The sequence below is a fragment of the Saccostrea cucullata genome, unplaced genomic scaffold (assembly GCF_032062105.1).
Source record: "Saccostrea cucullata isolate Sc308-1 unplaced genomic scaffold, CSIRO_AGI_Scuc_v1 ctg1433, whole genome shotgun sequence".
Lineage (NCBI taxonomy): Eukaryota > Metazoa > Mollusca > Bivalvia > Ostreida > Ostreidae > Saccostrea > Saccostrea cuccullata.
The window spans coordinates 106,032-127,599 of NW_026923776.1; the positions used below are offsets into that span (position 1 = coordinate 106,032).

At 33.1% G+C, this 21,568-nt stretch overlaps 1 protein-coding gene across 1 annotated transcript; it reads left to right on the forward strand.

Annotated features, from left to right (window-relative positions):
• Positions 1-19,219: 19,219 nt before the first annotated feature.
• On the forward strand, positions 19,220-20,391 carry LOC134264893 (leukocyte elastase inhibitor-like). The gene has a single exon (XM_062747149.1). It carries the CDS (start codon positions 19,261-19,263, stop codon positions 20,389-20,391), a length of 1,131 nt encoding a protein of 376 aa, XP_062603133.1. The 5' UTR covers positions 19,220-19,260.
• The last annotated feature ends 1,177 nt before the right edge of the window (positions 20,392-21,568 follow it).

Sequence of the window (21,568 nt, forward strand, 5' to 3'; positions counted from 1 at the left end):
ATGATTTCACGCTCATACGTGTCCTTCTGACCACGTCCATCGAATATAGGGTAAGTGATTTCTATACAATACTTTTCAAATTTTGTCCTATACTCGGCACTCAGGGTCATTGAGCAGTGAGAGATGTTCTTTCTCTCAACACCTTCTGCGACACGGGACCTCTGTTTATACTTTATAGGTCTCCATGTCGCACAGTGGGATTCAACTCCAACTTCGTGACTTTAGGACAGGCGCTTTAACCACTGGGCCATGCAAGCGACATAAAAATTAAACATATCTAGGCCTTTTTAAAAAGTTTGATTTGTAATTGTAATTTATTTATTGCTCAGGATAAACATCCTATGGCATATAACAAAATGTACAATAATATTTACATAGGAAATGAACGGTTGTACATATGATGGAAAAAAATCACAATGACCTTGTATGACAGGGATATTATAACTGTCCTTTACAGATTTACAAATGTAATAAATACAATATACATGTAAAGTTTACATAAGACACATATAAATTATTGGCAGTTCCTTATTTCAAAAGCTTTTAAAATATATTTTCCAAGATTACAGAGTTCTTTGACATTATTAACACTAATAAGCTGTATAAATTTAAACACAGAGGGTTTACTCCATTAATATTTCTTAATGAATTTTTTTCTCAAGTCTACGTATTTAGGACATATGAGTATAAAATGATATTCATCCTCTATATCTTTATGTGATTTACAAATTGGACAAAATCTTTGGTCTCTTGGGATATTTTTGTGCCTACCAGTTTCAATTAATAGGTTGTGCGAAGACAAACGAATTTTAGAAATATATCTCTTTAACATTTTTGGAATAGGCTTCACCAAATAGTACTGTAGACAGATGTTACGAACCAAGTGTTTATATAAACTACATTTTGATTCTTTATCCATATCACATAATAAGTTCTGTACAAAATTATCCTTCAGTCTCTCTTGTATAATGCAAAGACTAATTCGACTATCCAAGTTATTCTGTTCATTCCAGATATAATTAAGTCCTAAATTACACAGTTGTTTTTTAATAACACATGCCCAATTATTACCCCTAAAATTTGGATTCTCACACTCACTATATAACATACCATAAGCCGCTTTCAAAATACAATTGCTTGTATGTAACAATTTAAACCAGTATTTAAACATTCTAGCGATACGTGAAATATACATAGGCATACGGCCTGTTTCAAAATATAGCATCACAGTATTTGTATTCATTTTTACTCCTAGTACATTCCTTAAAAAATCTAAATGAATTTTTTCAATTTCCGGACCCTTTTGAAGACCCCACACTTCACATCCATAATTCAAAATGCTGCTTACATATGTGTCAAAAAGAGATAAAATTGTATAGTGGTTTAGATATAATTCACTGATGGATGCTTTAAGACCAAACATAGCTTTACGTCCCTGAGCGGCTAGGTAATTGAAAAAATAACGAGTTTTGTTTTAATGATATTTGTTAATTTGATAAGATTTTTTCCTCGTAAATTACTATCATCAAAATTACATACTAGTAATTTAAATTTATTATGAACTTGGTTTAACTTACATTTTTGTAAACCTGATATAAACTTTGCCATGCACAGTGATACGCTGATTGAAATGTTTGTAAGGAGTTATATGTATATTCACTATATTTCAATTTAATGAAAATTAGATCTTTGATCGGCTTGATCCGCAATCAAAAACGTTATTTGAGTACAGTAGTGTACACTTGTTTTTACGTCAAGTATGTACCGTGTTTCCTTTGTTGGTTATCAAAAGAACGATATATTGGATTCTACTAAGCTAAAATCACCCTGGTCATTACACTATTTTAAAAAATGTTTTAAAAAAATCAAGGGTTTTCTAAAGTTTTTTCTTCACTTTTAACTAAGTTAAAGTATTAACGGCCGTTTCTAACTGTTATTTATTACAAAATGCTACATGAAAAAATATGAAATATATATTTTTTTCATTGGATACCTGTGACCGATTTAAAGTACAACATGGGTTTTAAACCCCAATTGTGGAGTTTTTTCTCTTGATTAATCCTGTTGATGAAAATCGTGTTTTACATGATTTCTTGAAAATCGGGGGTCTATTTTCAATGAAGGTTTGGATTTTGAAAAACAATAAATACTCATATTAAACCCATATTTATACATTGATTGCAATGTTGATGCTGCAATGTCACAAATATGAACGCAACAAGGCTCTAACAATGATAAAAACTTTCATTTAATACAAACAACTTTGAACTTTTGACCATGACATTGGAGATTTCCGTACTTATGAAAAAACTTTAACATTGGCCATAACTTTTGAACAGTAAGGGCTAGGGCTTCCATACTTGACATATTAAATTCTTGCTATATCTTGGATATCGAGAACTTTGACCTTGACCTTGGAGTTTGACCTATTTTTTAAAAGCTTTATCCTTGGTCATAAATTTTGAACGGTTAGGGTTAGGGCTTTCATACTTCACATATGTACTTGTGAGAAGACCGTTCTTTAGGATAGACGAGACGTTCCTCAATAATATATAATTTTTTCAAAGACTTGTCATCGAATAAACACTACCTTAAAATGTTTACTCACAAAATATTGAAGTACCTTACCAGGCATTTGTGGGAGATATCAGATCATGGCATTTTTATATAATCCTCTAGGGAAAAAAATTAAAGTTTGCCCAAATCACATTTTTAGTGTTTCAATTTTTTTTAAACAATTAGAAACAATTTTAGATATCAGAAAGTAATTAACATTTCTTATATTTTTCATAAATTATGAAGTTAACAAAACAGAAATTTGTGGAACGTATCGTCTGACCTTAATAAACCAACCAATAACTTTGACCTTACCTTGGATTTAGACGTACATTCAAGAACTTATCACCAGCTATAACTTTTGAACAGTGGTTTTAGGGTTTTCGTATTTCACGATCGTATTTCTTGTGAGAAGGCCCTACATAACTTTTGATTTAGTTGAGCTTTGACTTTCATGTTTAATATGTGTATTCCTTGTGACAAGACCTTTCTTTGTGTACCCCCATATTTGACCTTTTGACCTTGGAGTCTGACCCACTTTTACACAAAAATTCCAAAGTTTTACATCGGTCATATCTTTTGAGCAGAAGTAATCAGGACATTTATACTTCATATATGTATTCTTTGTGATAAGACTTTTCGTTGGATACCAACAACCATGACCTTTTAACCTTGACCTTGGAGATGTACATACTTATGAAAAAACTTTAACCTTGGCAAAATATTTTGAACGGTAAGGGCTAGAGTTTTCATACTTACATATGTAATCTTTGTTAAAATATCCCAATTGGATACAATAACTTTAACCCTTTGACCGTGATCTTAGAGTTTGAACTACTTTTAAAAAAACAAATCTTTACCGTATCTTTTAAAGTTAGTTCTTTTATACTTTATCTATTTAGTCCTTGTGACAAGACCTTTCATTTGATACAAACACCTTTGATCTTTTTGACGTTGACCTTGAAGTTTGACCTACGTTTTCAAATTTTTGAGCTTGACCGTAACTTTTGAGGGGTTTCGGCTACAGCTTCCATACATCACATATGTATTCTTTGAGACAATGCCGTTTTTTGAATACCTTGACCTTTTGACGTTGACCTTGAAGATTTCTATACTAATGAAAAACTTAAACCTTGACAATAACTATTGAATGGTAAGAGGTGGGCTTCCATACTACACATGTATATTTTTTGTGGCAAGAACTCCTATTAAATACCAATAACCTTGGCCTTCAGACCTTAATCTTGAAGATTTCTGTAGGGCCTACATTTGAAAAAAAAATTTACCTGGCGATAACTTGGGAGCAGATGGTGATAGGAATTTCATGTTTTACAGTTGTATTTCCAGTTAGGAGACCCTACCTTTGGTTACCAATATATAAAATGTACATTTAAGAAAAGTTTAATCTTCACTATGTTGCCATTCAAGGTTACAGTGTTTCACAAACACATCTTGTTTTTAAGTTATAATGCAAGGCGATTTGCGGCCGTTAAATTCCTTTGTTGTACTAACGGTAAATACAATTTTCAGGTGGATTCCCTGGCAAAAAAAACCCCACTTGATAACGAGTATGTAAAGAAATGTTTTGTCCATTTAAATGGTCAGTAGATGCAGCTCATTTTCCTTTACCCTGAAGTCTGGTGTTCTGAATCAGAAACAAACTACATTTTATTATGCAAAATTTCTATTGAACAACAACTAAAAATGCCGCTGACATCTTTCATAGTTTTTTATCTTTGTATTTTTTCATAACATTTTTTGCAGTCCTTTAACTTTTTTATATCGAGCATAGATTGACTGAATCACATATTTGAAGTAAAATGAAAACATGCATAATTGGTGCAAAGGTTGCTAATAATTCAACAATTGGTAAGTTGTGCTTGGAAAGATCTGCTATGGGCATTAAAAACAATTGCCATATATAAAGGCATACAAAGGTTGGTCAGTGAAGATGATATTATACATTTTTTCAACCATATTATCGGGCTTTTTTGGACAATTGTCGCTATAAGGCTCCATTTTTGCCGTAAATTATCACAAAAGCAAAGCTAAAGTATATTGGCTTTTTAAACCCCCCCCCCCCCCATTCCCCTCAGAAAGGCCTGGAATCACATTTTTCAATGGGTATGTTTTCAAAAGAAACAGACTACAGCAATTTCCTGTTTACTGAAATGTTATTAATTAAACCGATTCTATCGTATAACTTTGAATGGATAAACCTAAATCACGTGGTTTTAATTCGAATCACAATAACATTAGAAGGGGGACATTCGAGTTCTTTAGCTTTGGTTATTAAGGGAGTTTATAATCATAAATAATCATAAAATGAATGCTTTAATGGGTTGTGTATTTAAAGTCATACAAAGACTTGCTGGAGGCCAACTGGATGGCGAAATAAATTCCTTACAGCACAAAGACTTGGATCACGCAGCACGGTCCTCTGTTAAACGAAATTTGGTAGTTTTGACGGAAATACTTCAAGATGTAGAGGATCATATTCCAAAACACATAAGAGGTACAGATTCTATTCTCTTAAACCATAAGCATAGTGTAGTATTGAGCTTTAAGTTTTTAAAATGAAAGGAAAAAAAACAGAATTGATTTTTATTTCTATTATGCGTCATTTTGCTTTCACGGCTGCTAACTGACGTAATTTCCATTTATACGACAAATATTATTAAATATATTTGAATGAAGTTGTGTATGTGAGTGTTTGTGTGTGAAGGGGGAGGGGAGGGGTTAGGAGTGTGTGTGTGTGTGTGTGTGTGTGTGTGTGTGTGTGTGTGTGTGTGTGTGTGTGTGTGTGTGTGTGTGTGTGTGTGTGTGTGTGTGTGTGTGTGTCTGAGAAGATGTGTAGGTGATTTTTGATCATGGTGTGTTAATATGAGTATGTGTTTTTAATTTTAAATCATCAAAAATATTTTTTTAAATGCGTCAGAATTCAGTCATCGAAAAAATATGTCAAATGTACGATTTAGCTATCATTTTTCAATCACTTTATTAATTTGCTAATAATGCAGAAACTTGTAAAAAGCTTTATTTTGTTTTTATCTCAGAACAACTTCAGAGACAAGTACAAAAGTGTAGAGAGGACGACAAGCTTTTAGCGGGAGTGCCTGCTTCTCAGTCAGTTCATGATTAACTCAAGTCCTTGCCTTTTGTGACAGTGTCTGTCGGTGGTGGTAGAGGAAAAACGTTTCTCATTCGTCACATTGCTCTGGAGCTTGCACACGAGGGATATGAGATCATTCCAGTCTCAGAAATTGAAGAGATTCCCTTTTATAGAAAGCTGCATTTCAAGCAATTATTCGTTATGGATGACGCGCTAGGTGTATATGATTTAGATATGAGCTTGTATAACAAACGAAGAAGAAGTCTGAAAATGTGTTAAGCTTATAAGAAACGGGATTTAAAATACTCATGAGTTGCAGGTCTGTTGTGTTTAAGGAGTCGAAATCTTTAAATAGTTTTGTTACAAATATCAATCTTGTCATCGATTTAGATGACGAAGAAAATGAGCTCAATGATGAAAGCATGAAAAATATATTAGAAAATCACTTACAGAAAAAAATGCTTTGAAGATTTAAATCTACCTGAAAAAATTGCCAATGTTTCCTCTGATATGTAGATTATTTTCGTCTGATGAAACATATCAATCTGAAGGTGAAAATTTCTTCCTACATCCATACCAGTGTATATTTTCAGATATTGATATTATGCGAAAGCTCAACAAATCATATTATGCAGGCTTGGTGTATTCTGTCATCAAAGATAATTGTGTCTCTCCAAAATCTTTAGATAGGAAATGTTTTAAAGAGTTATATGAATGCTGTAGATTAAACAGGTCAACATCTAATTCAGAACTTGAAGATGCAATGCAGATATTGGTGGGATCTTATCTGGTGCAGGACACGGATGGTAAATATTTTCTTATTCATTACAGCTTGTTTGAAATAGTGGCAGTTCACTTTGGAAAATGTTTTCAAGACTTCTTATTGAACATTTTACCTCTACCTCTATTTACAAGCTTTTAACATTCGTGGAGGAGAGGTCAATATGTAGTGAAAATCTTATTCCTGTCGGTGTTGTACACTTTCCTGTGTTGGTAGACCGAATCATTTGTGACATAAAACGATTCAATCTTTACAAAGTGTTTAGCAGAATAGGGCAATTTTCACAAAACGAAGCATTTATCTCGATATTTTGTAAAACGTTGAAAAAATTCATGATATTAAGCATTTATTTTTTGAGGTCGAGATTGCGAAACACTTAAATAAAAAGACAAAAAAAACTTTTTCATGAAATAGACCAAACTTTTGAACATTTAGAAAACATTTTAGAAGTTAGAGAAGATATTGCAGTTAATTTCATGCTTTATTTTTTGGACACATCTCACACTCGAGTTGTAAATTGGATAATTGCATATAAACATATTGGTTTACTCTCTGGTCTCATAGAAATTGTCAGGGAAAAAATCAGCCTGGCGAAGAAAAGGTTTGTCTCACTGATAAAATTGATCAGGACATTTTCGGAGTAGTGTTTGGCAATGATATAAAATCACAGTCCTCTTGTTTAAGTGCAGCGTGTTCTAGCAGCAGTCAGGATATAGTCAAACTGATATTGAGTTGTGTGAAACATGAGTATATAAATTACATTGATGTTAAGGATCTGTGGCCATTAGCGACTGCTTCTACTGTTGGTTGTACTGACGTTGTCAAATTTCTGCTTAAAGAAGGAGCAAATGTCAATTTGTGTAATGAAGAATGTAATTCATGCTTGTTTTATTCTTGTTTTTATGGCCGATACGATGTAGTCGAGACATTAATCAAATGGGGACCCTCCTCTCACTGCAGCTATACTATCAGGAGACGCATGTCTTGTGAAGCACCTTATTTTCAAAAGGTGCTGTTATCAATCATTTGAACAAAGACGACCTGTCCCCATTGCATTTTGCAGCCTGTGTCGGAAATCTAGATATTTTTAAACTTTTGATTCAGAGTGATCATGAGGTACATATTGATACCACGTGTCTATCTACCGCTGTAAAAAAAGGTAAGATTAGTGTTGTTGAGTATCTAATCGATAAGGTGGATATCAATAAAGTTGATGACAAGTGCGATCCTGCACTTCATTCTGCTGCCAGTTCAGATCATCTTGGTATTGTAGAATATCTTGTAGAACATAGTGCTAATGTCAATCTGTGTGACGAAAACGGACATACTCCATTATTCTTCGCATCAAAATCTGGACATCTGGAGACTGTGAAGTTTCTTGTACAAAATAATACTGATATCAACGTCGATGCTAGTTGTCTATCTTCCGCTTGCGAAGGCGGTCATTTAGATGTTGTAGAATATCTTATTGACAAGATGGATGTTAACAAGGTCTGTGACATTTGTGATCCTCCACTCCATTGTGCTTGTAGTGAAGGCCATCTCAATATTGTTAAATATTTAGTAGAGTACGAGGCAGAGATTAATTTGATAAGTTTCTCTAATGACAGTCCACTATGTTGTGCTGTAGAGAGTGGACACTTTCCGGTTGTTGAATATCTTGTAGAACATGGTGCTGTCATGAGCAAGGCTATTGAAATTGCAACGGAACGTGGTCAAAAGGATATCCTAGATTTTATATTGAAAAATTTGTACTAGGAAATATAAATTAAATATTTAGCACTATGTAAAAATATGAATAAGTTTGACACAAAAATGCAGAAATAAAGTCATCATGTATGTCAAATGTTATTACATTCTTAAGACTATAGTTGTTGTAATTTTCATTTAAACATAAAAAAAATTAAAATATTTCTTTTTATTTATAAGGTTTAAAAGATAGCTTTATCTTATCTGTATATAACTACATAAAAGATAATCTGATCATGTTTAAAGTAAAGGTACCATCATCTGTATAGAATCTTGTATTACCGATTTCTGTATTTTTTACTTGAATAACCGATATTAATAAAAGACTCATATCGACTCTATGCTTTTCAATAATTGAAACCAAATTAACATTCAGAGAATTGAAATTTCTTGCATACTTCAATTGCTATAACATGGTCATCTGTGATGCAATGTACCATGCGATTTTATTCAGTTCCAACATCGGCATTTTGGGATAGTAAAGACATACATGTAAATAATCATGTAATGTTAAAGTAAGGTGTGATTAATTAAGTTCATATTTCACTTGATTGATTTTTACAAAAATCCATTTGGGAAAAGGCAAATATTTGTAAAGTGCAATTTTAGATTAACCCAAAGTTAGTCCATGGAACATATTGCACAGTTGTTCGTTTTATATTAACCCAGCATCCGAATTATGGAAATTTGTTTTTGAATAGTGTACTTTATCTCCATATGTTTCCTTTTATATAATGCATAGTTATTTTTATAGACTTCTTTTTTGTCTGCATAAATACAAAAAGTGGTTTAACGTAAGCCCGACTTAATTTTTTTATTTCAATATATTTAATTTTAATCATCTACTCTTTGTCGAAAACTTGCATCAGTTCCTTGGCGTTTATTTTCGCATTTTGCTTTTTTTTCGGAAGTATCCTTTTTCTTATTTTATTATTTTTTTTTATTTTGCATAAATAATATTATTGTCACTGTTATCATTTTTTTAAAATCACAATCGTGTTTAACAATTTTCCTTTTATTTCACTCGAACAAGTAGAATGTAAATGTTTGCATTACATCTTACATGTATACACTGCAGAAAAAATAAGCAAAATGGGTTTATCAAATGGAAAGGCTATCTTCTGTTAATCGAATATTGAGAGTAAAAAAAATTATTTTACGAATTTAATCACGCTAAACCATTTTTAGAATTAGTACATTTTTAAAATTATTTCCAGCAACCATTTTTTGTCTGTAAAATTTTCACATCTTAGACTTACCCTACGTAACTACGTATACTAAGACAATGAATTTAATTAAATCTGCTGAAAGTCTTGTTTAACTCAGATTCGCTGGTAAACCCATAATTATACCCCCGCTCCGAAGGAGAGGGGGGTAAACTGTTTTACCCTTGTGTGTCTGTCCGTCTGTCTGTCTAGCTGTCTGTCCGTCCGTCCGTCCGTCCGTCTGTCTGTCTGTCTGTCTGTCTGTCTGTCTGTCTGTCTGTCTGTCTGTCTGTGTGTCCGTCCGAAACAAATTTTCGTCGCAGTTTTCTCAGCAACTACTCATCGTAGATGCTTGAAATTTTAACACAATCTTCTCTGAGGCATGTCATATGGTGGGATACATTTTCGTTTAAATCTGATATCAACTTCCTGTTTGTCTGTGCGTCTGTCCGTTTCATACATTACAAATTTTCGTCGCAGTTTTCTCAGCAACTACTCATCGTATGTGCTTGAAATTTTAACATAATCTTCTATGAGACATGCCATATGGTGGGATACATTTTCACACAAATCTGATGTTGACTTCCTGTTTGTCTGTGCGTCTGTCCGTTTCATACATCGCAAATTTTTGTCGCAGTTTTCTCTGCAAATACTTATTGTAGATGCTTGAAATTTTAACACAATCTTCTCTATGGCATGCCATATGTTGGGATACATTTTTTTCAAATCGGATATCAACTTCCTGTTTGTCTGTGCTTCTGTCTGTTTCACAAATAACAAATTTTTGTCGCAGTTTTCTCATTAGCTATTCATAGCGGATGCTTCAAATTTTATTACTTTCTTTGTTTAGGCATGCCATATGGTGGATTAATTTTGATATGAATCTGATGTCAACTTCATTTTTTTCTGTGCATCTGCCTGTAACTGAACTTGTGTATATTAATATGATAGTGCTTATTTACATCAGAGCGGGGGTATTACTAGTGAGCATTGGCTCACAGATTTCTTGTTATATTTGCACAGATATTGATGTTTTACATGTGTACACAACTGGTTAATATGAAAAACAAGAAACAGTATACATTTATTGACCGAGTTCAAGAGGAACATGTATTTTCTCGGACCAGAACAGACCAAATAGTTTTTTAAGGGGCTTACAAAATGCATTTTGCCCTAGAACACCGTTAAGAAAGGTTTTGTTATATATTACAGTACTGTTTTTTGACATATCATGATGCAGATTTCGTCTATCCGAATTTAATTTCTATCCATTGTCAACGACCTCAATAAGATATACTGGTGGTTATGACGTTATGGGTCCAGCATTGCAACAGGTCAAACATCGATCTCACTCTGATCTGCAGTGAAACATCGATTTTTCTCAAGCCCGCTCAGTAAAGCATTAGAAATGTTGGACTTCTTCAAAGGCTACAGAGTTTCCTATGAATTTTTAAAGCCAATTTTAATGTTTACAATTTCTTACTAAATCATCTAATCATCAGCAAAAATTTTAACATCATTTAATTGTTGATTAATAAACGAGATACAGAACTTAAAGTTCTTCATAATGTATTTAAGGCACGTGCCTTGTTTTTGTTAACAAATAGAAAATACCACATTTATAACAAAATGATATTCAGCAAATCACTAGAATCTCTCACACTGTCAAATTTAGAATTTACCTCTTTATTGAATTATCTGCATTGAACTAACATATATTAGCATATAAACCTATGTAAACAAAACAATGACACGGTCCCTGTTTACATAACAAAGTTTTGAGGCTGTAAATATGTCTTACATCTCGACAACTTACGTTCAAATTTTTTATGATCATTAGAACGACCTTAGTTATATATTTTCAAAATGAAAAAAATGAATTTGAAATTTGTAACTGAAACTGTGTCCATGCTCCTTTAAGCATTAAGGTATTATGGACACAATTTCGTAAGATATAACAATATGAGATATGATAATAAAACGTTCGCTACTCCAATGCTCTAGAAAGAATTCAAGAAGGAGAAGAAATTAATTAAAAAATCAAAGTACTGAAATTACTCATGGGTGTTGAACATTGTTATCTGAAACATCTAACGGAAAGTATAGGAACAGTTTCATGCTTTCAGATTCAAGTCAGCTAGAAATGATTTGTTAGAGATACAACATGAAACATTGAAAATAATTTCTATTGCATTTGAATAGTCAAGATCATGGGACTGCTCTTAAATAAGCTGCAGAACTGTAGCTCTCCGAAAAAAGATTTTGACAGACCGGAAAGCTACAGTGCCATATATTGAAAAAAAAAACTGTATATGTATTGCGCACGAACAGTTTAGTTTAGTTCTAGATTTATTCTTCTTAATTCCTACCTCAACAATTTGACCAAACCAAACAAACAACCCCCACCACTAAAAAAATAATTTTTCCAAACTCAAAAATACTATTTTGTGGGTAGGTTTCAGACTTTCAGTACCATTTATTACTCAAACTCAAACACTACCCTTATATTTCTGAAGCATTTGAATCAAAACGCCCCCTACTCTCTTTAGAATGTGTACAAGATATTTGTCCCAAGAAAAAACAAACAAACACTCTTTATATTCGATTGTACCATCACCAGATACTTAATTGTCATTTTTCTTCCTCTTATTAAATCAAGTATTTGCAATTCTCTTTTGGGTATGAATGTTTCTTTTCGGACATACTAGTAATAAGTAATTTTTATAGAACTCCGTGCTTATCTATTTTATCAAATGTATCTATCTTTATAACTAAATCATCAAGTTTTGCTATTCCATAATTTTAAATTTCATTTCAAGTAATTTCTTTATAAAAGCAAGTATCTGAATGCTTTACATTTTGTTTGTTTTACGTCCGATAATTATTCAGTCATATTGAGACACTACCACTTGTCGATGGAACTAGCTACATGTAAGCTTACAAATATTTACCTATACACGGCACTCAAAACAATTGAGTAGTGAGGGATCGTTTTGTGCAAGCACATACTGCGACATGGGATTTCGGTTTATATGGTCTCATCAAAAGAGTTTATCTCCAAATGGATCCCACAGGATTCGAACTTGCGACTTAAGAATCAATTAACGCTTTACTTTGAATCACTAAAGCAAACTATTTTAACAACTGCGCCATGCGAGTGACACTTAAAGTTTGTGATTTTGATATGATGCAAATGTAATTAAAAATCAGACATAGTTTAACGAGCTACTACAAGAAAAAAAAACCAGTTGTAATCATGAGGAGCGATCTTTCTCACAGATCGATCATTGGGATTATTATACCATTGTGTCCGTACATATACGCATGTATTCATTCATTTTAACTGTTTTAATTATATAATAAAATCGAATGATACATTTTATAAGGTAATACTGCAATGCAAGTACATACACATTTTTCAAGTTCAGATTTGGTGTTGTACACATGACCAACTGAATGCTGATAACTTCATGAAATTAAGGAGGCAAAATTAATGTCATTTGAAATTGTGAGATCGAATATCAACAAACTTTTATGCTATTATTTTTTCCCTTTACCAACGTAAAAAAATGAGTTGCATGTATCTGGTCTGACAAAAATTTTCCAGTCTAACAGATCCTTTTACTTGTCAGAGCAAGTAAATGTCTGACAGTGATATTTTCCGCTGTATTTTTTTTTTTAAAGAAACGTTGTTCTGTCTCTTTATTGCTGAAGGGTAAAACCTTAGCGTTCCTTTGAATTTAGACAATCGCATCTTTGTCAGACTAGTTAGACCAGTTGTTGCTCCTTGGATGACCTAGCACTTTTTGTAATGGAGCGTAGTGGAGTCAGCCGAGGATTTCTGAATGATAAATGACGGAAAACTGTGACTATTTTTCATACGGAAATCAAAATTTACGTGTCATTTCTCAAGAGAGATGACAAAAATATGCTATTCAAATTAAGTTAAATAAAATTCTATTTCATTTACTTTCAAATCATTTGTGAAAATTAGATTAATTCAGAAAAATGAGATGGACTATTTTTATTGCGGAAGTTTCTTCGAGTTTATATAGACTGGTACGAGATTGTATTGAATATCACAGGGGAGTAAATTGGCGATACAGAAACATCACGACGGCCGCTATATAATACATTGTAAAATTACTGCGCTACTGCGCGACGGCCTAGGGAGTCTGAACATAGTTCAACTCCCAAAAAGGAAAGTGCAATTTCAATGGAGATCTTAATTTAGCATAAAATGTACTTTCAAATTTCGATGAACTTTTACCTGTTAACCATACTCCAGCTTCTAATAAGTGACAATGTAATCTTTCTCCATTTATTTAAGCATTGAATTATCATTTTTGGAAAGATACAGTCTCATAACTGCAATGGTGTGTGCAAACAAATTGATAAATGCGCTTTAGCGCGCTAGGAAAATTTGAATGCACACACCATATTGTTATATCTTTAAAAATTGTTCCTATACAAATCTATACTAAAGAGGTCTAACATTCTTAATGTTTTGCTGAGCGGGCATAAAAGATCGAGGTTGGACCGCTGAGTGAGATGTTGGACCGATCGGAGAGATAGTGGACACCTTACGTCACAGAATGGGCGGAGCTTAATCTCATTTTCATTCGTTGGTTTAAACAATGAAAGACCTGATATTACATCACGGAATATAGTATAAGATACATGAATATCAAAAAAATTAAAAATGAAAGGTATAACAAAACATTTATTTACAGAGTGCGAGGGCAAAATGCGTTTTTTCGGACACTCGAACCAAACTGTCTGCCTTCGGCCTGACTGTCTCAGGCAGACAATATTGTTCTTGGGTCCGACAAAACGCATGTTGCCTTCGAACTCAGTCAATAAATGCTTAATGTTGCAGTTATAAAACTGCATCTTTCCAAAAATGATAATTCAATGCTTATATTTACATTTTTCATCTCTTGTTTTTTCCACAATTTTGATTTTCTAATTAAAATCTCCACCCTATCCCTCATGTAAGTTGCAGTTAATAGAACAGCCTTTGGAAGAGCTTAATCCGGAAACGAAAATAGTGCACAATGATAACAGATAACAATAATCAAAGTTTTATTTATTTTTTCAATCTAAAATGATAAACTATATTTTTTCAAAAATGAAATACTAATGAATCGTATAACAGACAAAATTTTTCGCTTTTTAAAACAGTAACGGTGTAGTCCCTGTATTTATACGTCAGACAGACTATGGTGATTAGATCTTGTGTGTTATGTGCATTTATCACTTGTAAGTTTATAATGCTTTTTATTAGGGTCAAACAAAGTAAATGTAAATATTCCTGTATTGTAACATTCATGATTCACACCAGATTGTTAATGTTAGATATCTCTTTTAATGTTATAAGTCTGACAAAAAATATGTTGTAAAAATTTTTTTCTTTTTGTAAGTAAATTTAGTATATCAAACAAATATGATACATGGGCAATAAAAGTTAAAAAAAAAAAAAGAAATGCGGAATGAAAAAAGGAATTTTACTGCGCGACTTGATAAAAGGTATTCATTGAATCTTCTACTTTACTTAATTAATTTGTCAATTTTGTTTTGTACTGTATTCCAAATATGTCCTGAGCTTAAAGCAACAGCAGACATAAGGTTGCAGAATACCTGGGTTCTAGAGAATATGGCAATATATGAAGTAAGTCTTGTGGGATTTTGTTAAGGTGTCTTTACAATGTATCGTTTAGACATATTCCGGACTCATGTCCAATGAGCAATGAAATATCATTTTCGTGCCAGCATCTAGGTACCGCGATACGGAACCTCTGTTTTATACGGTCTCAACTGAAGGATTAATCTGCAGGTCCAACAGTAGGATTTGAACCAGCGACGTAATTAAAACCAACCCCTTACACTCCGCGACTCTAGAACAGACGCTCTTCCACTGCGCTAAACGTTCGAGCTGTTGCGATAAGTTAAAGTGCCAAAACCCAGCGTTAAAGTTATATATCTTTCAGGATGTCGTCGTTCCCACAATAGCTCTGGGAAGTACAGACAAATTGGAGACCGTGCATTAGCCAAATGTATGTCATATTTAAGCTAAGGCTTGGGTTGTGTACAATACCTTCTACATGTAATCATATCAGTTTAGAAACCAGGAACAATTAATTTAATATTAGGACATTATGAATTAAGAGTTAAATATTTTCAGGAGAATATTTCTTCTTGCTTTAAAGTGCAGACCCGGAATAAGGAAGTTACTTGACCAATATACGTACAGTGTATGACTGTGAACTAAAGCAATTTATTTTACCGCTTATAGTTTAAAACCTTGATTATTAAATGTGGTTTTGAAATCTCATCTTTGATTTTCAAAAAAGTATATAAAAAAAGGTCCTCCAGCAAAATATCAGGCACTGGACTGACAAACATTTGCCCGAGAGAAAACAAGCAAGTAACAGCAATAGTTAGGAACAGTTAAACATACTATGTTGTATTCCCTAACCAACAGTGTATAACATATACAACTTGTCAAAACAATTAGAAAATAATATTTATAATGAAGAAATCAGCAATTCATTTTGTCAATTATTTTAAATTTTTTAAGTATTAGCAATTTTCATTATTTTTCTCCGTCCTTTTATATTACGTAATTATTTTTACAACTTGTACTTTAATGACAACAAAATCGTCACAGTGGGTGCTCCAAGAATCATTCTGTAAAAAAGTTTAACATGGAAATTTATATCAATTTATTTTCCCAAAATAAACTGCTCATCATTTATAACATCAATATGAATACTAATATATATATATATATATATATATCCTTAAAAAGTTCAAATCAAAGTTTGTATAAATTTTGGTCCTCACCATTGGGGTATGGTTGCAATAACGTCAGAGCTAATAAGGGACCTTTTTTAGAAGTTTAGAAGTCGATGGTGTCTATTGTTCCATATTTTGTGAAAAATATTGATAATTTTTAGGGTAAACAATAAACTTTCCTTCAAAATCAGACTGTGCATAAAAAATTCAGACAAAGTACAATAAAGGAGGCAACAAGGAAAATATGATTCAATATTTTTAAAAAATATTCATCTTCATCTGTAGTATGTTTAACTCCTTTAGATAAAATGCATGAAATACATACAAATTTCACGGATCCTGATGTTGATTGCAGCAAACTAGACGCCATTACTTTGATGTCCGATTTTCCATACAAATTCTTTACCTTATTTAACACAACGAGCATCGCCAGCAGCCTCATTACTACAGTTTAAGGGCCCGAAAAAGTTTTTTTAATGCTTTCTTTTTTGTATGCCAATAAACATCTACAATGGAAGTTTTGTTGATGATGGAACCCTTAATTAGCTTCTAAATTCATCCTCGCATGAGTCTTTATCTTATACTTTTGAGCATGCTCTGACTACTATCAAATTTAAAGTGAGACATGTTACTGTAAAAGAAAATCTATAAGTATATCTATTTATTTTAAAGGTCCAAGTAATATACAGTGAAACTTAAAGAAGAAAATAAGCTGTTTAGATAACTCACAATGATCAACCATATTTCAATGTGTTTATCTCGATGTAAACGATTGATATCTTTCTTGATATCAGCTTATGTGCCTTGTCGCAAAATGAAGGGTTGTCTTTCTACACAAAAGATAACCAACTTGCCAGCAGACCGCTTAGAACCAAGACCGCCTTTTTCGAATGTTTGGGTGGACGGATTTGGGCCTTACCAAGTACTGACCCGAAAGACTCGCGTGGCAGTTCGAATTCTAAGCATTGGGGAATTTTTTTTACATGTCTGGTGACCAGTACTATTCATATTAAGCTTGTCAACTCTGTGAGTTTAGCTGCCTTCAAAACGCGCTATTAACGCTTATTTGCTTAGCGTGATGCAGTAAAGATTTTTCGGTCCGAAAGAGACACGAATTTTATTTGGGCCTTAGATGATCTAGCGGTTGACTGTGTAAATGTTGAAGAGATCCATGCAAAGATCCCTTATCTGCTAATATCATCCAACTCGAAGTGGATATTCAACCCACCATATTCTGCATATTTTGATGGAGCAATGGAACGACTGACTGGGGTGGCAAAGAAGATTCTTTACTCGATGCCGTCTTACCAGCATAACTTGACTCATGATCTGTTGAACACTCTAATGGCTGAAGTATCAGCCATTGTTAATGCCCGACCTCTGAATTCCGTATCGTTTGATCCGGATAACCCCACCATACTATCACCATCGCTATTACTCACGCAGAAGTCTCACAAGTATGATGTTGGATACTACATGTATTGGGTCAATCAGTTCAAAGGACATTCTGAAGAGCGAGTGGAAACGCGTACAGGGTTTAGCTAATACTTTCTTGTCTCGCCTGAAATGTGAATATCTTCAACCACGTCGGAAATAGAAATCTGATAAACCCTATGTCAGCGAATGTGACAAAGTTCTTTTCAACGATCCAAACTGTGCTAGAAATCAATGGCCTTTGTCAATCGTAGTGAAAACATTTCCAAGTGAGGACAACTGCTTCGTAAGGTTCAAGTGAATACTGTGAAAGATGGAAAAAGAGAGGGTGTGCATAGGCATTGCCTGTTGCCCAATCCTTATTGAAATACTCAACACAATATGTTTAAAGTAAAAATATCTTTGAATATTAGATCAGTAACAGAGATTGTACATCGTGTGTCTTTGTATTGACAATATTCATTTGATATAGAGAATGTATATTTAGTGAAACTGACACTTTGTTTAAGATTTTTTGCACTGATTTTTATTTACATTCAGACGGGGAGTGTGGTGCTTTTCATACGAATAATTTTGGGTCGAATTAACATGTACCTGACAAAAAGGTTTGTTTAATATTTCCATCCAGGTGGTAAAACATTTTCAAGCATTGTCATGTGAAATTTGGCCTACTACAGCGTAAGTTTTTACTTTGTTTATATATTTTTGCATCAGATTTAGTCTGTTGTGAATGCTTATTAGCATCAGGTAAATGAACTTATTGTTAACTATGCCTAATAAAACTGAGATTGTTGGAACATGCTGGAATTCACATTATTTCATGTACGTTATATGCAAATATTTTGCTTTCGTGATAAATTGATAAAGCGAATTTCTGTGTATGTGTACTGTTTATGGGTGTTTCATACATACGCAGTATTTTTTATCGTGCAGTATTATATAAATATATAGCTGAATTGTGTAAATGACAGTGTTTATTAAGATTCTTTGTAAAAATTCCTATGATTGTTTTTCATTAATTTGTAGCCCTTTACCACCTTAACATGAACACAAATTCAATACAGTTTACGAATCCATATGTAAAATTCATTGTTTTATGGTTAACTGGCTGTGACGTCCACGACTATACCATATATTTAGCTGAAATTGTTCCATAATAATCTTTCGTATAAAAACAACTATATATATTAATAACAACCCATGTCTGCTTAGATTTTTAAAATAACAACATGACAATATAAGATTTCAATCTGATCTTTGTTACACTTCAAAATTGTGAATAGTCGTCTGTACTGCCAGCAGTGATTTAAATTAAAATTTTTGTTAGCTTCATATCAGATGTCATGGTAAGCGTTTCAACATAGTTTAAAAAACAATGTTTTTGTAGGACATGTGCACATGCGGAATCCAGAGTTTAAAAATTATGCTTTGATAAACTGTGGCTGGGAATTTCGTTCAATATTTGGTAGATAGAAAAGAAAAAAAAACTTGTGTAAATTGACACGAGTTGTTTCCTTCTCCAAATAGGAAAAAAATAAAGGAAATTGGAATACTGCATCTGTGCATATAGTGTGCAATTTTCATACAACTTGATTACGTTGGCTCTTTAGTATTTTTTTTTCAAAATGGAGAGTGTCGTTGCAAACTTTTCTTTAAGACTTTACAACGTTTTGTCGGAAGGGAATGACAATTTGATTTTGTCTCCATACAGTGTGACGATTGCCTTAATGTTAACTATGCTGGGCACCAAAGGTGAGTCTGAGGCTCAAATTAAACAAGTTTTGGGTCTCTCCGGAATTCCTGATCCACACAAGGCGTACAAGGACCTACATTTTACCCTCACGGGTAAATATAAAGAAGGGACTGAGCTAGCCATTGCAAACCGAATTTATTCCAAACTTGGACTGCATATCAGAGAGTCTTACAAACAAAAATCTATCGAGGTTTATAATAGCGAGTTGGAACTGTTAGATTTTGTTGGAAATCCCGAGGGATCAAGATCAATAATTAACACGTGGGTTGAAGAACAGACTAATAATAAAATCAAGGATCTGATTCCACCAGGTGTTATTAATAATCTGACCGTGGCTGTACTGGCAAATGCTATTTACTTTAAAGGCGATTGGGAAAATCCCTTTAAGTCATCGGAAACAGAACGTGAAAAATTTTACATTTCTGAGATCGAAACGGAAATGATTGATATGATGCACATGGGAGAGAAGAAATGGCTAATAAGTGTTTCTGAGTCCCTCGACTGCAAAGTGTTGAATCTTCCTTACAAAGGAGAGGAACTGAGTATGCTTATATTTCTTCCAAATAAAATAGATGGGTTGTCTGAGGTAGAATCCAACCTTTCTCCTGAAATTCTTTATGAAATCACACAAAAATTGTATTACAAAGGTGTTATTGTCACTATTCCAAAATTTAAACTGGAGAGTTCGTTTGAGATTGTCAATGTTCTTGCCGGAATGGGTATTACCGACATTTTCTCCAAATATAAATCCGACTTCAGCGCCATGATGGATAATCCGCCAGAGGAAACGTATGTTTCTGGTGCAATTCACAAAGCATTTGTTGAAGTTAACGAAGAAGGCACGGAAGCCGCAGCGGTAATGGCTCTTACGGTTTCAGCAACCTGCTATGTAGTTCCGGATCCGCCAGTGATATTTAAGGCTGATCACCCCTTTTTGTTCCTTATCAGAGAAAATTCTACCGGAACTGTGTTGTTCATTGGTCGTTTTACAAAACCAACTTGAATAATCAATTTATTTTTACTTTGTCTTATAATAAAACGACTGTGAATAATATTTAAGTGTATAGAAAGTGTTTCAATTGCATAAATTCTTGCACCATTAAATCTATATAACATGTTTCTTAAATTTGGTCTAATATATCTCTGCATTTTTAACCGTGTAATTAGATCAAAATGTAACATATTTTTATTCCAAAAAAATTCAAATAGTGCGTTATGTAAATAATTTTTGCTGAACATATACATATAATAAAAATAAAGCAACATATAAATTAAATAAAAACAAATGTTTCAAAAGGTAAAAATTAGTTTTCGGAAAGAAAATGAACACAACCACAAATGAAATCTTAAAACTACATCCAGTGAAGGCAAATGAGTGCTTAAAACTATATAGGACTGCCATCATTCCCTGAATGTAGATATTTGGTCAGCTTTTGCAGAATCTGTGGATGTGATTGTCTTTCGGAAGTTATGTCAATCCATTTTGTCAAATGCATACCCAATTGAGGTTTTATATGGCAATTCGATGGCCATGGCAGAAACAGGCTGCTGTGGCTTTCCAAGAATGCGATTTTCAAAAAAGCTGTATATGGCTTTAACCATTTTTTTTATTGAAAGACATGTACTTGTTCAGATTAGGGATGTTGCAAAATTGGAAAGACATACAGGTAGAACAGAACATCGTTAGAATACCGTTTACCATCAAAGTCTTAAGAATGCTAACCAAGTCAGTCTTACTACTCCAACGTAGAGTAAGGTCGTAATGGCAGGTAAAATGAGTTAAAACTTAAATCTGAAAACGAATTGTGAATACGCATATGCAATTTTTTTTTCTGTCTAGTATATCTGCACTGGGTTTTTAAACTCTTTGCTTTTGTTACACCTGACTGCATTTACCTGCTACCTGATGCATATATATGTAGAACATGTAATCGTTTATTTGAAATTTCCTCTTTGTTTATTTTTATTCTGTTGAAGGTGTTTTTGTGAGTTTTTTTTACTTTGCATTGGAGTAATGAATGAACTAGTGTAACTGATATCGAATAACTTCTGTAATTTCATGCTATACAGACGCATACAAATGTCATTTTTAGATAGAGACGACTGTTCAGGTAAATCTGTGAAGCAAAATAAATTGGACTCTGAACAAAACTGAAGTTTATATAGGGTTGACAAATAAC

Excerpts from the sequence above, each read along its gene's own strand:
- LOC134264893 (XM_062747149.1), top strand. The coding sequence starts at position 19,261 with ATGGAGAGTGTCGTTGCAAACTTTTCTTTAAGACTTTACAACGTTTTG.